General features: G+C 41.1%; 2 protein-coding genes across 2 annotated transcripts in view; both read left to right on the top strand.

Annotated features, from left to right (window-relative positions):
• Positions 1–6,193, top strand: part of LOC134528861 (trichohyalin) — a 40,261-nt gene extending 34,068 nt beyond the window's left edge. Inside the window, exons 5-9 of the mRNA XM_063362528.1 lie at positions 1,759–1,860; positions 3,920–4,396; positions 4,478–4,684; positions 4,766–4,909; positions 5,423–6,193. Coding sequence (XP_063218598.1) covers positions 1,759–1,860; positions 3,920–4,396; positions 4,478–4,684; positions 4,766–4,909; positions 5,423–6,193 — 1,701 coding nt within the window. The remainder of the gene's footprint in view (positions 1–1,758; positions 1,861–3,919; positions 4,397–4,477; positions 4,685–4,765; positions 4,910–5,422) is intronic.
• A 21-nt stretch (positions 6,194–6,214) lies between these two features.
• Positions 6,215–19,942, top strand: LOC134528860 (homeobox-like protein HDP1). The gene is made up of 4 exons (XM_063362527.1): positions 6,215–6,991; positions 18,674–18,970; positions 19,502–19,663; positions 19,754–19,942. The coding sequence occupies exons 1-4, from the start codon at positions 6,215–6,217 to the stop codon at positions 19,940–19,942; spliced, it is 1,425 nt and encodes a 474-aa protein (XP_063218597.1).
• Positions 19,943–20,373: the final 431 nt, after the last annotated feature.

Here is a 20,373-nt window from a genome sequence, read left to right as displayed (position 1 = left end):
ACTTGTAAGTCGTCTCAGCTGGTTTTTCTGTGATTCAATCCTTCTTTGGTTGAGGGTTTATAACTGGTTGAGATTCGTCCAGATAAACAGCAAGCCAATAGCAAAATTATCTAAGAGTTATATGTGTTTGTATTCTAGCCTATCGCCGAATGAATCCGCGAATTTTGCAGGTCTCTAATCATTGATAGGACCAGTGATTTTTCCACGAAACGATTTCGAGACAAGCTGTGTGTTAAAACACTGTGGCATCGTCTGTGTTTCGTGATTGGTTAAGTTTCTTTCAGGCGCATGTCCACTTTCGGCACACCAATCACAGCATTTCTCTGTGGAAGCAAACGCGTTCTGATTATAAGGCCACCAGTCACAAAGCAGAAATTACTGACGCAGAAATACCGTATTGCATTCTAGTAAGTGAACAGTTTGTTCGCGAGAAACCACTGCCTCTAATCATTGATTTTCCTTTGTTCTGACATTTATATAAATAGAGTGTAAAAAAAAGATGAAAACAACAAATGTTGTCATTTTTATGCGGTTACAAACATTTCTTAAGAAGATTCAGAGTAAATTATATTATTTAATTTATCAAAGTAATAAACTCATGCTTTTAGCTAAAAAAAACTTCGATGGGTTCATCACTAGGCTAAGTTTATCCTTCTATAATTTATTCAGCGGGAATAAAATGTTAACCTTTTTAAAAAAATTTGAAGTCCGGCTTGGAATTAGTGTTTTAGAGCAAACTTGCATAAGAGATAAGAACTATTTGTTTCACAAGGGCACTATGATAAATTATAAACTTCATGTGTTTTGCCACAGAGTGAGGGAATTATTATGTAAATACTGAGAAGTTCCCATTTCATATTATATTTGTTTATCATAAATCCATAATAATTATAAATTATAATGTATTTTGGTAATGTTTTGCTCGTGCATTTACATGTGAATTGACTAGATAACTGCCAAATTTGAGTTGTTTTCTGGTCCCAGGCTAAATGATAAACACTTGTACCTAAATAAGACGAGGTCTATGGTTCACTGGCTACTGCTACATTTTACGTAACGCACAGATAGCAAATAATTGAGTTTTATGTATTTTGTAATAATGTTAGGTGTTGGTACTGTTTTGTTGCACTTCAAGAAGAGTCTAACTGGTGCATTAAGTACGAAGTTTGTATCGCCGAATGAAATTTTAAATTATAGTAAACACATTTACAAAGGCACCTTTGTATTACATTTTGCGGTATAGATTGGTTTCTATTGGGTAGCGATGATCCTATGAGAACACCATTCAAATGAACAGTGCTATGCATTCAAGCCTATCACCAAATAATGACGCGAATTTCGCATATCTCTAGGAATGACACAACTTCATAAATAAAAGTCATTTGCCTAATATTCAGTTATATTGTCGATTTCATAGACGTTTAAAGCTTAATAAACACATATAGCCGGGTGGATAAAATCAACTCGTAAACAAAAATTCCAAACTTAATAATCTAGAGAATCGATCAATAAACATAGAAATTTTTGAAATTTTTTGTAGCAGGATTTTAAAAATTTCAAACATATTTTGTGAAGAAAAAACCTTAAATAGGGCTGTAAAACCAGCCTTTAAGCAATTTATGCATCAAACATGGACATAAAAAGAAACTAGGAAAGTTACATTTTCCAATACATAACACCAGTGTCAACAATTTTGTATAACAGTTAAATATGTTTGTGTGGATCACTTGCAAAACTAAAAATGCTTTGTTGTTTCAGATCCAGCTGTGCCTGGTCTTGTCACCTGCAACGGCAGTGAGGCCGCGACTGGGAAAAGATGGCGACAAGCAGGTTGTAGTTAACATCGACAACCCCAACAAGGTCCAATACCACGAACAAAATTTTAACACAAGTAAGAATAATTTTAAAATTTTTATGTTTACCAATTTTGCATAACGTTGGTGAATGCAAGATTATTTTTTTAAGTCAAACCTTGGTTAGTTATTTTAGAAATAGCAATTACTAGAGACCTGTAAAATTCGCGGATTCATTTCGCGATAGGATAGAGTCCAAATACTTTTGAAATTATTTTGCTTCAGTGATTGGTCCACAGTTTATCTGAAGGACTCTGGGCCAATGAAAAATCTTTAACAGAAGAATTAGCGAATCACGATCATTCCAGTCAACAGGTGTTACGAGTCGGTAACCAATCAGCAGATGTAATTTGCACGAGTGCATAGAGGATCATGGAGTCTATCGTTTAGGGATTTGAAATCGCGAATTTTACAGGTCTCTAGTAATTACGAATACTGAGCCACAGTATTCAAACAGCAAGCCTTTGCAATTTAGGAGGAAATGTATGTGAAGTATGAAATAGCTCGTGGTGGAGTTACCGGTTTTTGCGCCCATTCTGATCACTATGGGGGGGGGGGGGGAGGGAGTTGTTTGTGTGTTCCCTGTACAAAAATAATGTGAATTTCGATAGGATACTGCTAACTTGAACAAATCGCGTTAGTATTCTGACCATGAAAAAAGTAATTTCTCATGGCTGTGTGTATTGTGAAATATTTCCTGCTTACCTAATAAATGCTCCGCATTGTTCATGACACCAAAGAATTTCCTATGGTTTTGCCAAATTTACAAATGTCTTTTTTTTTCTTTCAAAAATGGCAAAACACAACTAAATTTATTTTTGAAGAATGTTTAAAATATTTCAGGGAAATTTACTTTTGAAAACATTGAAAAATTCAGAATTGCTTAATTTCAGCAAATCTCCAAAACTTCGAATATTATGACACATTCTTTAAAACAAACACATAGGTTCGTTCAAAATTAATCATTAAGTAGTATTAGCTGATAAGACTTTAAAAATGTGAACCCATTCGTTCTTGATTTTTTTTATTTAGTCAGTGAATTTTGTACTATGTATCTTAAGTTTTAACTTATTGTGTCACTCTCTCGAATCTAGCAACCTGTTACCCCTACTTATTGTAAATTTATTTCAACTTCAGTAAACCAGGGACCTAGAAAATTTGTAAGATTTTACTTGTCAATATCACATTTGTGTTATGTGACCCTAAAATTAAACGCACTTTTAGTCACGTCAGTTTTTTCTACATCGGGGGGCCTTCTGTGGTCGCAGCTGCAACGAATTTCATTAAAATTAATTTGTTGTATATTGTATTTAAATTAGTGAATTGTTGGATAACGCTTCTTAATTATAAAAAAATCCCTACCAAAACCCGATTAAAATTTATATTTCATTAACACATAATAATTGATATTGTAACAAATTGTGTATGTATACTATTTTTTTTTAATGTTTCAGGTGCATACGAATTCGGATATGAAGTTGGACCTGATGGGCAGTTTCATCACGAGAATAAAGGACCAGATAATGTCGTGTATGGCTGCTATGGATACATTGATCCCAATGGAAAACTGACAGCCACTTATTATGTTTCTGATTCCTGGGGCTACAGAGTAGTACCGCCTAGAAAACCAGTTGAACTATTTTTACATCCTCACGAAACGCATCATTCAAACAAGGATAGTCCTAATGGTGAAGAACATCACCACCATCACGGGGTAGTTACAATGTGGGAAAATTTGTATTTTCCAAAAGGTTGTGGGGGAAATGTAGAGACTGGAGATAATATCAGTGCCAATCAACAAGGAAGTGGTAAAATTCCTGATAAACCTACATTATCACCACAAATCCAAGGAACTAAAAGACCTATATTTACAACTGGCCAAGGAGGCACAAATAATCCAGGTATTAATGGTGTCCAAGGAGGGACAGCAAGCCAAGGAGAAATCAATGGTGAAGGAGGAATAGGTGGGCAAGGAGGGACATCTAGTCAAGGAGGAACATTTGGTCAAGGAGGAACATTTGGTCAAGGAGTAACATCTGGACAAGGAGGAGCATTTGGTCAAGGAGGAACATCTGCTCAAGGAGGAACATCTGGTCAAGGAGGAACATCTGGTCAAGAAGGAATATCTCGTCCAGGAGGAACATTTGGTCAAGGAGGAACATCTGGACAAGGAGGAGCATTTGGTCAAGGAGGAACATCTGGTCAAGGAGGAACATCTGGTCAAGGAGGAACATCTCGTCCAGGAGGAACATTTGGTCAAGGAGGAACATCTGGACAAGGAGGAGCATTTGGTCAAGGAGGAACATCTGGTCAAGGAGGAACATCTGGTCAAGGAGGAACATCTCGTCCAGGAGGAACATTTGGTCAAGGAGGAACATCTGGACAAGGAGGAGCATTTGGTCAAGGAGGAACATCTGGTCAAGGAGGAACATCTGGTCAAGGAGGAACATCTCGTCCAGGAGGGACATATGGCCAAGGAGGAACATCTGGTCAAGGAGGAACATCTGGTCAAGGAGGAACATCTCGTCCAGGAGGAACATTTGGTCAAGGAGAAACATCTAGTCAAGGAGGAACATTAGGTCAAGGAGTTACATCTGGTCAAGGAGGAACATTTGGCCAAGGAGGAACGTCTGGTCAAGGAGGAATATCTGGTCAAGGAGGAACATCTGGTCAAGGAGGAACATCTAGTCAAGGAGGAATATCTGGTCAAGGAGGAACATTTGGCCAAAAAGGAACATCTGGACAAGGAGGAATATCTCGTCCAGGAGAAACATTTGGTCAAGGAGGAACATCTGGCCAAGGAGGAACATCTGGTCAAGGAGGAACATCTGGTTCAGGAGGAATAAATAACCAAGGCGGAGCAAGTAGCCATGGTGGGTCAGATGGCCAAGCAGTAAATGGCGAACAGTTAGAAACAAAGGGTAAAGAAGGAGAAGGTGTCCAAGGAGGAAAAGGAAGTCAAGGAGGAAAAGGAAGCCAAGGAGGAAAAAATAGCCAAGCAGAACCAGTTGGGAGTCAAGGAGAAAAAAATAGCCAAGGAGGAGGTAGTCAAGGAGGTAGTGGCCAAAAAGGAACATATGGCCAAAGTATACAAAGTGGTCAAGGAAAAGGAACAGGAACTCAGATAGAAACATCTGCTCAAAAAGAAGGCCAAAATGTACCAGGTAACCAAGTAGGATCAGTTGACAAAGGGTCGACAGGGGTTAAAGGAGGAGTAGGTGGCTCTGGAGAAACAGGTGTTCAGGGTGGAATGGGCAGTTATGGGGGAAGTAGTGGCCAAGGAGGAGAAGGAGGCCAGGGAACTTTAATTAGTCAAGGTGGAACAGATGGCCAAGAAGGAGTAACAAACCATGGAGTATCAAGTAACCATAAAGTGTCGGGAGGATCAGCAAACCAAGGAGATACTTGGAGTCACGGGGGGAATTGGAGTCAAGGGGGGAATTGGAGTCAAGAAGGCAATTGGAACCAAGTAGGCACTTGGAGTGAAGGTGGAGCTTGGAACCAAGGAGGGAATTGGAGCCAGGGTGGAACTAATGGCCAAGGAGAAATGAGTGGCCATGGTGTAACAGGTAGTCATGGTGGAGCATATGGACAAGGTGGACTTAATGGCCAAACAGAAACAGGTGGACAAGGAGAGACAAATGTTCCAGGTGGAACAGCTAGCCAAGGAGGAACATATAGCCACAATGGTACTTATGGTCAAGGAGGAAATTATGGACAAGGAGGAACATATGGTCAAGGTAGTACATCAGGTACAGGTGGTGCTATTGGTCAAGGAGGAATATTTGGCCCAGGAGGAACATATGGTCAAGGTGGTACTAATGGTCAAGGAGGAACATATGGTCAAGGAGGAACATATGGTCAAGGCGGAACATATGGTCAAGGAGGAACATATGGTCAAGGAGGAACATATGGTCAAGGAGGAACATATGGTCAAGGAGGAATGTATGGTCAAGGAGGAACATATGGTCAAGGAGGAACATATGGTCAAGGAGGAACATATGGTCAAGGTGGAACATTTGGTCAAGGAGGAGCACATGGTCAAGCAGGAACAAATGTTCAGGGAGGAACAGTTAATCAAGGAGGTACACATGGCCAAGGAGGAGTCCATGGTCAAGCAGGAACAAATGTTCAGGGAGGAACAGTTAGTCAAGGAAGTACACATGGCCAAGGAGGAATCCATGGTCAAGGTGGAACATATGGGCAAGGGGGAACATATGGTGAAGGTGGAACAGTTGGTCAAGGTGGAGCACATGGTCAAGGAGGCACACATAGTCAAGGTGGAACATATGGTCAAGGTGGAACATATGGTCAAGGTGGTACACATGGTCAAGGTGTAACAAATGTGCATGGAGGAACACATGGTCAAGGAGGAACATATGGCCAAGGAGGTTCATACGGCCAAGGAGGAACCTATGGCCAAGGAGGAACATATGGTCAAGGAGGAACGTATGGTCAAGGAGGAACATATGGTCAAGGAGGAACCTATGGTCAAGGTGGAACATATGGTCAAGGTGGAACATATGGTCAAGGAGGATCACATGGCCAAGGAGGAACCTATGGTCAAGGTGGAACATATGGTCAAGGTGGAACATATGGTCAAGGAGGATCGCATGGTCATGGTGGAGCTCATGCTCAAGCAGGAACAAATGTTCAGGGAGGAACAGCTAATCAAGGAGGATCACATGGTCATGGTGGAGCTCATGGTCAAGCAGGAACAAATGTTCAGGGAGGAACAGCTAATCAAGGAGGTACACATGGCCAAGGAGGAATCCATGGTCAGGGTGGAACATATGGGCATGAAGGAAGTTATGGACAAGGGGGAACACATGGTCAAGGAGGAACAAATGGACAAGGGGGAACATTTGGTGAAGGTGGAACAGTTGGTCCAGATGGAGCACATGGTCCAGGAGGTATACGTGGTCAAGAGGGAATGCATGGTCAAGGAGGAATATATGGTCAAGGAGGGACATATGGCCAAGGAGGAACATATGGTCAAGGAGGAACATATGGCCAAGGAGGAACATATGGCCAAGGAGGAACTTATGGCCAAGGTGGAACATATGGCCAAGGAGGAACACATGGCCAAGGAGGAACATATGGCCAAGGAGGAACACATGGCCAAGGAGGAACATATGGTCAGGGGGGAACCTCTGGCATTGGAGGAAATGGCAACCAAGGGGCTATTGTTGGCCAAGGGGGAATAAGTAACCAAGGAGGATCAGGTGGCCAAGGAACATCAATCCAAGGAGGACAAATTGGCCAAGGAGAAACAGCAAACCAAGGTGGACTAAGTGGTCAAGAAGGAGCAGGTGCCGAAGGTACAACAAGTGGACATTTTGGAACGAGCTCACAAGGTGGTACTACTGGTCATGGAGAGTTTCCAGTCGGTAACCAAACGAAGCCAAATGTTTTTGGTGGTGAAACCAGTGGACTTCGCCCTACAAGTACATCAGTTTTTAACGGAGCAGCTTCAACAACAGGTATGTACACATTTATCCTTTCTAAATATTCCGTTAAATGTATTGAAATGTATTACCTATGAAGGCTTTTTCAGGTTCTGGTAGGTTCAGGTTCTAGTTTCCGTGCAATCTATACCTTTAATTTAATCTTTGATAATAATCGCCTCAATAAAATGTCAAACTTTGGCTTGTTTCTTTCTTCATGTGTGTGGAAGTTGAACAGTTTGATATTTTTGAAAATGTTTAGCAAAAAATATTCATATTTCTAAAATGTGAATATTATTGTGTATAAACGAACAAAGTAAAACAATCGTTTTAGTTAATATATAAACAAGAACTATGACAGTGTCAGGTTTTCATTATATTATACCCTTCGCACTTCTCAGATTTTAAATTAAAAATTAACTACATAATTCTTTAAAATATGATTTTTGTTTACCTTTACCTACTTATTGAAAATTTTGAAGTCCACCCGTTTATTACAGAGGTTTTTGTTTGGTTGTTATCCATAAGTTTTTGCCACCTATTTTTGTTTTTGCTAATACAGATCGTTCTTAATATTTTGTGTTGACAAAATGTAATTCGGCGGTGTCCACACGTGAAAGTAGTGATAGGAAAATATATATGAGTTAATAAATGGTTTTGTTCTGACTGCAAATTATTTGGTTTTCCAACACATAAAATTAGTTAGGCCTACATTGACAAAAATACTTTGTGACCACCACAGATCTGTTTTTTTGAAGTGAATATACGTCCGAAAAAACTAATACCAATGAAGAACCTTGTTGTAGAAAATTGTTAAAACTCGCCTAATTAATATGAATCAGTTTAAAGTAGTTTACACAATTTTTAGCGATATCCAATCATGTTTAGTGGTTTAAACGGTTTCATATTAGAGTTTATTGATACCAAATCTTTTTTCGGTGAATTTAGTGTGCAATTTAATGCAAATAGGCATTATTTTCTTTAAGTGCGCATAAATATCTGGTGCTGTAGTCTTGAACACTTTTTTATTCTAATTAAATGAATGTTATAGTAAAAACAACGATAATCTAATTATTGCTGGTAAGATTTTCTTTGATATTTTTGTTTTATTTGGTTATTAATATTAGTTTTAGATTAAAATAATTTTTCTTATAATACAAACTTTTATCTACATAATTATGAGCTAACTTCGTCTTTAATATAGTTGTTTCACTATTTTAGTGACAGTGTAAGTTTACTTTTACTTTAGAAAAGTCCAACAATAATGTTAACAACGGAAAAACTTATAAGTGGCCCATATTTAAAAAAATCATTCACTGGATTCACGATCCAGTCTTATGAGGAGGATGTGGTAAGCTACCCTCTGATAGACATAAGGTATTGTTTTTACACGTACTTCGACAAAAACTCAGACTTTGACAGATACATATTGTGACGTAAAACAAACACAGCTTCCTGTAGCATTGTACTAGACATAGTCTGGTATGTAACTTTAATTTATGTTTGGCATTTCTTAAAAGTAGTAGGTAACAGCGGTCCACGAATCCTTCTGCCATTGTTGTTATGTCAACTGTGTTTGTAAACATCTTCATGTAGTCGTCATGGATTGTTGCTTCGCAAGGGCTCGAGTGTCGCCATTTTGCGTAGGTGGTGATACAATCGAGAAAACAACAAAGCAGTACTCGCGCATGCACTTATCTAAAACTGTTTGAGTTACTCTTTAATTGTGACCTTGAACCAAAACTCTACAACGCTTACAGTTGATTGGGTCGTTACCACAACACCGAACGTACAATAACGCCGAATACCATAACGCCGAATGCCAAATTGACCGCAACGCCGACAGCTAGAAAACTGCTGTGTACCACAACGCCGAAATACAGTAACGCCGAAAAATGTTGCTGACGGTTGGGGGGGGGGGGGGCACAGGAGCAAAATGAAAAACAACCGAATGAATTTATGTGCTAACCTTACCTAACCTAACCTCTGTGGCAGTCCTGCAATGACATTTTTCGGCGTTAATGTATTTCGGCGTTGTGGTAATTCGGCGTTGTGGTACACAGCAGTTTTCTAGCTGTCGGCGTTGTAGTCAATTTGGCATTCGGCGTTATGGTTTTCGGCGTTATTGTACGTTCGGCGTTGTGGTATGTCGGCGTTGTGGTGCGTCCCCAAAAAAGATCTCTGCCGTGGAAATTTTTTTCTTGCATATCCCACAGGCACTTGCTTTCAAATACTAGACTAATTAATTTTTCTACATCCATTTTTATGAGATGCTGATAACCTACAAGCACGTGGACGTCACAACTATATGCGAGAAATCAAACTGGTTTGAACGACCAACTAGTTCCGACGTGTTGCAGGCAGTTTAAACACTTTCATTTTATTCGCGTTGTTTGATCGATCTGACGAACTTTTCAGAACCTCTTTTCGTCAGAAAACGCATCAACTGTAACCATAGCCTTAGAAGTAAAACAGCTGTCGCTTGTTGCTTGACTATCTTCTCGATAGTGTAGACGTCGGGTGGTGAGCGTGAACCTTTGCCCTCAGTTAGTTGGCTTGCTGGTGCGTGTGAGTGTCGTGGTGTCTGTGTCGAGAGGCTTGTAAGGTTCTCTGTGTCAAGATGGCCTAGTGAAGCTCGTTTAGGTGTAGTGTGAAGCTCCAAGGCTGCACGCGACATTCAGGCTGAATTGTATCATATGGCAATCACCTGGCATACACAGCTAAGAATGGTTTGTACTTTAACTAAACATTCCTTTTGGAAACCAGTTGCAAAAAAAAATAGTATGTAATACTACACAAAATATTGTAAATTTGTACAACACATTGCTATAGTAATTTTTACGTGCATGAAATACGTTTTTTAAACTACGCTGAGTATTTCTTGTCGGGCTTAAGAAAATTGAAGCATAATTTTACATGTTGATTGGTGTTTTATACAAGCATGAATTTCTCTAAACCATGGAAAATATAATCGAATGTTCAACAATTTGAGTTAATCTGTTTTATTACTCTTATTAATGAGCGTAGTTAGTCATGGGAATCTAGTGAGGGAAAAATTTATGAATAAATTTAACTAATGTAGATACTGGGACGGCACATGGCATGAATTCCCGGGCAAGAATCCGAATCTTGTATAACTGCGAAGGTTTTTTTTTTGTAGCGATGCAGTTGATTTAATGTAAATCTACAAATCTACAAATATCTGTATTTTTACGTGATTATTTCAGTTCCATTTGCATACACATATATACAATAGTGTACCAAGCCAACACCCGGTCAGTCACGCTTGGAGGCATATCATCGTGTAAGTGGTCCGGTGAGGAAGAGCGCGCGTGCTTTAGTAAACACTGAAGCTATAGTTAAACATTTTAAAATAAAGACTTAAAGGAAAAAGTCAAATGATCTAAAATGACGGTCAAAAGGTAAAATGGGGTGCAATGCAGAGCCATAACGGGGCGTGTGTTGTATCAGGTACATGGTGGCACATTGCTTCGTTGGGTGAAGGAAGTTGATTTAGATCCCCCCAGAGAACTGGAGGCAATCAACTAGCAAGGACTCATGGAGAGGGGAAAGGGGTTGATGTGGCTCGCACGAGACCGAGGTTGGAGCTGGTTTACGTTGTGTAATGCGGGTGTTTATGTTGCCGGCACTCGACTGAGCCGTATCCGGGCAATGCTTGCATATATTTGAGATACGATGTTGTCACCGCGAACTTTTCTTAATATCAAGGATTGACCAATTTCCCCACATCCTTTTTAAGGCGGTGGGACAAAATGTCTAAAAACTGTGACACAACAAATACTTAACCTAACACAGTCAAACATGTAAAAAAAAAAAAAAACTTAAACTTTTTTCATGTACCAACCTTTGTGCTTAAAAAAATCTTCAATTAGGCATTCGTACAAAAGTGCTGTCATAAATACTGACGGAATCGCGTGCACGCAAGCAGATTCCTATATCGCCATTTGGCTGTTTTGGAAGTGAACCGATCTCTCAAGTAGAGATCATTTTAGGTTTAACTATTGCTTAGTACTAAAGCCGTGTTTAGTTTTTCGGCCAATCAAAATCTGGGAATATGTGGTTAATTGAGAGCAACTAGATTGTGCCAAATATTAAAAAAAAAAAAAAATTTCGTACCATAAAGTTTTCCCGCAAACATATAAACTGCACACATTTTGAATACAAAATAATTTCTGCATTTTATTTCGAAATTACTGTGCGATTATGGATTTTATTGCGTATAATATATTTTTTTCTTCCTTTTAGTTACACACTTACAAACACAGTAGCATTAATTCCTCGCCAGATAAAACAACCGAAATAATAGAAGGAACGTGATTAGTCTATTGTAGCTGCGTTTGTTTTGTGTTGTGTGATTGCTTATCGCTGTAATCATCCATGTGTTAATGTTAAATGTGTAGATTGAAGTACAGTCTTGAGCAGCACTCAGTTGTTAGCTGATTTTGGATAAAGGGGAAAGCCATTGCAACATGCAAGTCATTCCCATTGAGTTTTATTTTTGGCTTTGTTTTTTTGGCTCACGAGTTATTCGACATGCCCTAAAGGACTATAACCCAATGACCTAAAAAACAGCTGACCAAATAATATGTGACCCAAGAAATTAGGTCAAATGAGGGAGCAGCCAAACGCACATTTGTCATCGATAGAGACCTGCAAAATTCACGGATTCATTCGGTGATAGGCTAGAATTAAAACACATATACCTCTTAGAAAATTTTGCTATTGGCTTACTGTTCATCTGGACGAATCTTAACCAGTTATAAACCCTCAACCAAAGAAGGATCGAATCACAGACAAACCAGCTGAGACGACTTACAAGTCGGCAGCCAATGAACTTGCGTTATTTGCCCGAGTGTACGGGTATGTGCAGTCTATCCTGAAGGCCATCTAAACCGCGAATTTTGCAGATATATAGTCATCGATATGCACTGGAAAAAATCGCGGGTTCTTTGACCTCTAGGATGGACTCCACGATCCCCTACATACTTGGGCAAATGTCACATGCTCATTGGCTACTGACGCGTGAGACCTGTCAACTGGGATGCTTTTGATTCGATACTTTTTTTGTTGAGGGTTTTTCACCGACTCGAGGTCTTTCAGATGAACTGTGGTCTAATCACTGGGACAGCAAAAAGGTAAAATTGTTTACATTCTTGTCTGTCGCGTAATGAATCTGCGAAATTTCCCAGTCTCTAGTCATCGACTTCACTATTTGTTTTCCTAAACTAACTAAAACCATGTGTATTTGTTTAGGAGAGGTCTGGGTTATGGAAGATTCTTGGTGTGTCCCACGCAGAAGCCTTTACGCCTAATCATACTGGGTTACAGCCATGCAGAAAGGGTAGCATGAATCGAGTGCTTGGTTTGGGGAGTAGTCAGCCATGTCAGAAATTTTGATGCCATGACTAATTCCCCTATCTAAGACCCAGACTGTTACTAGTTAATTGGGCCCAGGTAAAACCTGCATAGACACAGGGAAAACCCTGGGCTCATCATGCAGGGTTAATTATTGCAAGCATTTGGCAGGCAGGCTCAGTACAAGTCATGGAGGATGGTCCAGAGCATATGTTTGTGGATCAAACCTGGAGCCAGTAAATAGCATCATACCTATCCTATAAGGGGGAAAATTTGACTAAACTTTACTTACAAATCAATGGGTCTATAATGACAAAACAATTATTTTATCATATCACATTATATTTAGTAGTGATATGTATGGACAGAATATTTTGCAGCTGCCACAGAACTGTTTTTTTCGGAGTTCGTATCTCACACTCATCGATTGTCGCAAACGTAACGAACACAAATCGGATGCCCCGCGCTGGAGCGTAACACTTTTCCCACGGTTTGCTTTCAAATTCCTGATATTCGTTGGTGGGAATGATATATATTTAGGAATTCGGAGGGGGTTATATTCACCCCCTCTCCCCATTTCCCCTCTTCAGTCCTTGCGTACGTCCATAGCCCAGCGCACCGAAGGTGTAGAGCAAAGCCGAAACGACTATGACTGAGTTCACCAATTGAAAAACGTAAGCGCGTGCACAGAAAACCATGCAAACATCCTGTGCGAAATAGGTTCACAATTTAATTCTTATGTGTTAATTTTAGCCAATGAAATTTAGTGGCACAATAACCGCTGTGTGTAGTATTAGTAAATAAACTATCAAAAATTATTTCCCTGCGACAGCTATCCAACAGCCGGTTAAAATTATTTTTTAACTCTTAAATTTCATTAGGTTATGATAGAGCAAGCTTAAATTTTAGTAAACAACATTTTTGTATTTTTTATATTTTTTTATCACGAGTCAACTATCTAGATAATTATAATGATGATTTGTAAAGGTACAATTACGTGATAGAATAAAGATCTCGATTATTTTCACCACCATATGATTGATAAATATAAATAGTTCTCATGTCCCGCCGAAATGGCGCTCTGCTCTGCTTTCATTGGCTGTTGCGCCACGCGTCCGTGTCAGGAATACAGTGTATTAAGTTCCCTCCTATACTCAAGACCTCTCTCCCATGCACAAGACCTTTCTGTGTGTTGTTGAGGATTAGTTGGTTTAAAGACATGACGGTAAAAAGGGGCAGCAGATTTTTTTAATGCTTGGGTTTATGCTGATAGGACGAAATTACAAGTCTAGGTATATCTAATACAGTTGCTAGCAAACCATACAAGTTATGCGTTACGGGCAGATCACATTTACAGTAAAGTCCACAGTAAAATTCACAGTCTTTAGATTTTTTTTTGTTTTTACTTTTGGAGTTTGAGCAGTTGTTGAATAGTAGTGAGACGGCTCGAAAAACTTATTTGCACCCGGACCCTTGGTTCTATCGATGGCGTTCCACAGAAAAAGAAAATTCTGATCTTTAACAATAGATTCCTTTGGAAACCAGTGGCTAAGAAATAATCTTGAACATTACAAGAAGTGAATTGTAACTTTGTACAATACATGACAATGATTATTTTTTGTATATATGAAATACGTTATTCGAGGTAATACTGAGTATTTCTTACGGAAATTGGCGCACAATTTTATTTCTTAACTGACATGGCCTTCAAGGAAAAATTTTCTAAACCACGGAAAAGATAATCGAATATTCAATAATTGAACTTTATTTTGTTTAATTAACCATATTAATGTGCACAGTTAATACTGGAAAGCTATTCAGGGAACAGTTTGCAAAAAAAAAAAAACCTTTAACAATTGGAAGCACTGAGACAACACAAATAATAAATTCCCCGGTAAGAATCCGAACCCAGTACTACTGCAGACACTATTTTGTCTGTTTTCATGTTTACTGTTGTTTTCATGTAAATGTACAAATTTACAAAAATCTGTTTCGTTTAAAAAAAACACACCATGTGGCCAAATCCTGTGCACGTGACCCACTGCTACTGAATGACTGCATAAGGATTGCTCCCGTTTTATTTGTTAACCCAGCCCTCTTAGCCGTTAGGCCCTGCTGGCCTGCGGCCCCCACGGGCGTGGATACGGATGCGCCGTATACGCGAAACAGGAGAGGTGTTAAGAGATCCAGCTATGTCCAGAGACTGAGGCTACCCATCCCAGCATAGACACCACCGTCACCCCCTGCCTCACTCAGCGAACCAGACAAGTGGCTGTGTCCTAAGCTCTTAGACGTTATCAGCATTGCTGGCGCCTACCCCGTTCTCCCACATCACACTGGGACCCCTCAATCACCCAGTGAACCCGTAGTCCGGTGGAGGCCTATCCAACCTCTGCTAGCTGTCCAGGCTAGTCACCGGAGCTGTGTCGTCGCTCACGTCGACTCCGCATCGGGATAGAGAACCCTTGGAGTCTGCTCCAAGCAATCGGAGCACCACTACCAAGTACGAGTCCTACCCAATCAGAATCCAGGGCCTTGGAGGAAACCTCAGCGGGACACCGTTCAATCTTTCATGGATTCTTCCCGTACTACTACCACTGGGCGTCCATTCGGCAGACCGTTCGCCAGCAGCTAACCGACTGCCACTCTTCAGAGTCACTCCACTGGATGTCCTTGTCTCCTCGGACTACCCTTCGACCTGCCGTACCTCGGCCCGACAGATTTACAGCCGATTAAGGCCGGGACGGGCGTAAACTCATCCGGCGGCTGGCTAGAAATGACAGACCAACTGTGCGTATGCTGGAGGGCCTCCCCCGACCCCTGTACAGTGGATCGCGAGCCGAGACACCAGCTCTCCGAGGTGACTCGGCGGGTGAACCCCCGGACGCCATTGCGTCACGCCTGCCAACCGCCGAGTGCGTTGGCGACCGCGGAGTTCAGGCAGCCGCGTGAGTCAACGAGTGACGCTACACCTTTCGCAAACACCAGAACCTTTTTTTAAATATTTATATAGAGAGGTTGTTTACAGGACACGGCCGTCAGGAGCGTACTAGCAATTTCATTTCTTGGGCGAGGGGTAGAACCACTTTCCCCGCTCTCTGCTTTTGAATGCTTTCAGTTTGTTAGTGGGCACGATAGTTTTTTTTTTAAATTTAGGTTTTTGGAAACTACGTGAAGCCGCTCACTGTCCAACTGATGTCTGCGCCATATTTGCTGGACACCATATCATGCTATTTGCTGACGATTTGGTGTCGGGAGAAAAGAAAGGTGACATGCAAGAGCAACTAACGACATGGAGTGAGAAAGTGAGGGAATGTGTTATGAGATTCAGCACTAAAAAAGAGTGAAATAATAGTCTCGACGAGAAACAAAATTGTAGTAAGGAGATTCATTGATTTTAAAATGGTGTTGAGTTGAAACAGGTGGAAGCCTTTAAGTATCTAGGAAGTGTATTAGAGGGAGGTAGCAAAAACAAGGAGGAAATGGTAAGGAGTGGACAATTAGTTTTTAGTAAGTTTAGGGGAAAAAACAAGAAAAATCGTGCTGGGGAGCATTATATGCCTGCGATAACAAGTCGTGTGCCAAACCCGACTAATAGCATGTTCCAGCGAAACAATCACTACCGTGACCTTGTACCGAGTCCGAAATAGACCATTTCGGTTTCAACAGTTTACAAGCTATATCTTTTTCTGTCGTTTTGTATTTAAATTCTGCCTCCGTTTAAGCAAAGAGAACACATTCATTGCTTTACAAAAACCATAAGACAGTGAGTGTCCATTTATAGTATAGATTCAGTTGTATTTGCACCCAAAAAAATTCAGTACTAAACGCCAAGGACTTTACAGGAAAAACTACTTGCGGTAGTCTTACATTTTAAACTTCGGTCATTCCATTTAATTATATTCTCTACTTTTACGAAGCCAAATATAAAAATTAAACAAAATAAACTATTTATTACCTAAAAACGGTTGAAACCAAGATTGTGTCTCTCTGTTCCTATTCCTCTCCCTTGAAATTAACAAAGCGCTTGCGTAAATGCTTATCGCAACGTACGAGTGTAGCTGTTGTTGGTTTGAATGATGTGACGTTTGACTGTCTTGTGCTTGTAAAATTCTTACATAAACAGTGTCCAGGTGTGTAGTTACTTTATTCTGGAGAGAGACGAGTGGTTGTGTCTGAGCGGTAGAGCTAGAGATGTCTGACACGTCTCATCTGGGAAGTCGAGTGGGAGACTTGCACAAGCTACGCTCTTGCCTCCGGGCAGTTAGCGGCGAGGTGTTAAATCACTAAGTGAGCCAAGTAAGCAGAGTTTCCACCTGGAACGTACTTGAGGTGATCTTTGTCCACCTTTGAGGCAGGTCTAGAATCCTCGAAGGTCTTTTCTCCTTACACTAGTTAATTGTTATTTTCCTCTTTATGCGAAACACCTGTATTTACGATTGTACAGCTCACTTATTTTCTGATCTCTTTGGTGAAGTTGACTTTATATGAAGTCTTATAATAGAATGCCGGAAACAACGTTATAATCGTAAATGAGTAATTAAATTAATATATGTTTTAACTTATGTGTTTTTTTAATGTATTGTGTCTGGTATGTATGGTATTTTGAAGTACGTAATATTACCTAGAGTAGAAACTGGGGCCTCGTTTTTGTAAGGTATTGCTCCAGTTTTATTTAAGTAATGCGACATTTAATTAAATAATTAAAAAAACCAATTTTAAAGCCTAAATAAGTTTAACACTGCTCATGGATTGAACCAAGGAACGAAATGGGGAAAATGATAAATATATATGATATAATAATATTTTTATTACTCAAGTTTGGCTAGAAGCAGGACCAGCTATTATGTACCACTCGGACAAAAAACCTAGTTAATTATTTTAGAATTTTTAACTACCAATTAATGAAAAACTATTAGCACATTATATATATAATATAGCCTGTATATTATAAAGTAAGTTGGATAGATTCTGGTTGTCACGCAAGTTTGCTAAGATTTTTAGTGTGTCAGATTCTCAGTAACTATTTTTTCCCGATTGGGCTAACTGTAGCCTCACATATTTGTAAGTTATAGAACAAACTTATTTTTTTTGTCCTAAAAGGATGCGTTAAATCGAATCCATCCACACAAAAGCTTTATTAATGTTGACTTTTTACTTTTTTATTTTGTAGCAAAATTATGTAAGCATAAAAATATTAATCAAAATTACTGGTCTCTTTTTCAGAACCTTACGGGCAGCCAACATCAAAACCACAAACTAACTACCCAGTTAAGCCGGGCCAACCAGAGACAGTCACTACAGCGGGTCATTCGGGGTCCAGCAGCCAAACTGGTCATAAAGGTGAAGAAAGCCACCAAGGACTAACAGGAAAACCGAGCGTCCCATGTCATCCAGAACCAAGTGAACAGCTGGGAAGACCAGGACAGCCTGGACAAACCACATTACCAAATAACAACTGTCAGAATGTTCAAACTGGTCAACCAGGTCGGCCACAGATTTCTGGAAAACCAGGCCATCCCGGTACAACAGGTACAACCCATCCAACTGGTTCAGTTATTTCTGGCAGCGAAGGGAGTTCGGAGAAACCAGGATTTTCTGGACAGCCTACACTTTCAGGTTACCCAGGCCAAGCAGGACAGCCAACATCACAAGGAAAGCCTGAACAGCCTGGCATTCCAGGCAAACCAACAAACACAAATCTTAATGTAGGTTATCCTGGGGTTACAGGAAAACCTACAAGTACTGGTCAAACAGGATTACCTGGCAAACCTGATATTCATGGTCAAACAAGTCAACCAGGCAAGCCTGGTAACCCAGTTCTAACTGGTCCAACAGTACTGCCTGTAGGTCCTTCTGGACCAGTTAGCCAAATAACGAAACCAAGTCAAGAAGTGGGATATCCTGAAGGAACAGGAAAACCAACATCCCCAGGGCAGCAAGGTTTTCCTGGACAGCAAAGTTTGACAAATAAACCTGGTCAGATTGTCCAACCAGGTTACCCAAGTCCTCAAGAAACACCTGAAAAACCAGGATTTCCAGGTCAAACTGATCAACCTAGTAAACCAAGTTACCCAGGAACACCTGGCCAAACAAACCAACCAGGTCTCCCAGGTAAACCTGGTCAACCAGGCCAACCAAGCCAACCAGGTTTCCCTGCTAAACCAGGCCAACCAGGTTTCCCTGCTAAACCAGGCCAACCAGGTTTCCCTGCTCAACCAGGCCAACCAGGTTTCCCTGCACAACCAGGCCAACCAGGTTTCCCTGCTCAACCAGGCCAACCATGTTATGCAGGTCAGTCTTGCAAACCATTTTATCCAGGTTCACCTACGAAACCAGGTTATCCAAATCAACCGGTTCAACCAAGCAATCCCGGTTACCCAAGTCAACCTGGACAAACCAACCAACCAGGTTTCCCAACACAACAAGGCCAACCTGGTTACCCAAGTCAACCTGCTCGACCAGGCCAACCAAGTTACCCAAGCCAACCTGGTCAACAAGTCCCACAAGGCTACCCAAATAAACCTAGTCAACCAGGTCAATCAGGTATTCCAAGTAAACCTGGTCAACCAGGCCAATCAGGTATTCCAAGTCAATCTGGCCAACCAGGTTCACAAGGCTACCCAAGTCAACCGGGTCAACCAGGTTACCCAGGTAAACCAAGTCAACCAGGCCAACCAGGTTACCCAAGTCATCCTGGTCAACAAGGCAAACCAGGTTACCCAAGTCAACCGGGTCAACCAGGCCAACAAGGTTACCTAAGTCAACCTGGTCAACAAGGAAAACCAGGTTACCCTAGTCAAACGGGTCAATCAGGCCAACCAGGTTACCCAAGTCAACCAGGTCTACCAGGCCAACCAGGTTACCCAAGTCAACCGGGTCAACCAGGCCAACCAGGTTACCCAAGTCAACCTGATCAACAAGGAAAACCAGGTTACCCAAGTCAACCGGGTCAACCAGGCCAACCAGGCCAACCAGGTTACCCAGGTAAACCGAGTCAACCAGGTAAACCAGGTTACCCAAGTCAACCTGGACAACAAGGCCAACTAGGTTACCCAAGTCAACCTGGTCAACCAGGCCAACCAGGTTACCCAAGTCAACCTGGTCAACCAGGCCAACCAGGTTACCCAAGTCAACCGAGTCAACAAGGTCAACCAGGTTACCCAAGTCAACATGGTCAAACAGGGCAACCGGGTTACCCAAGTCATCCTGGTCAACAAGGCCAACCAAGTTACCCTAGTCAACCGGGTCAACCAGGCCAACTAGGTTACCCAGGTAAACCAAGTCAACCAGGTGAACCAGGTTACCCAGGTAAACCGAGTCAACCAGGCCAACCAGGTTACCCAAGTCAACCTGGTTACCCAGGTAAACCAGGTGAACCCGGCCAACCAGGTTACCCAAGTCAATTGGGTCAACAAGGCCAACCAGGTTACCCAAGTCAACCTGGTCAAACAGGCCTACAAGGCTACCCAAGTAAACCTGGTCAACCAGGTCGACCAGGCCAACCAGGTTACCCAAGTCAACCGGGTCAACAAGGTCAACCAGGTTACCCAAGTCAACTAGGTCAACCAGGCCAACCAGGTTACCCAAGTCAACCTGGTCAAACAGGGCAACCGGTTTACCCAAGTCATCCTGGTCAAACAGGCCCACAAGGCTACCCAAGTAAACCAGTTCCACCAGTTTACCCAAGTAAACCT

Source organism: Bacillus rossius, chromosome 2 (genome assembly GCF_032445375.1).
Source record: "Bacillus rossius redtenbacheri isolate Brsri chromosome 2, Brsri_v3, whole genome shotgun sequence".
NCBI lineage: Eukaryota > Metazoa > Arthropoda > Insecta > Phasmatodea > Bacillidae > Bacillus > Bacillus rossius.
This window is presented reverse-complemented; position numbering and strand designations above follow the sequence as displayed.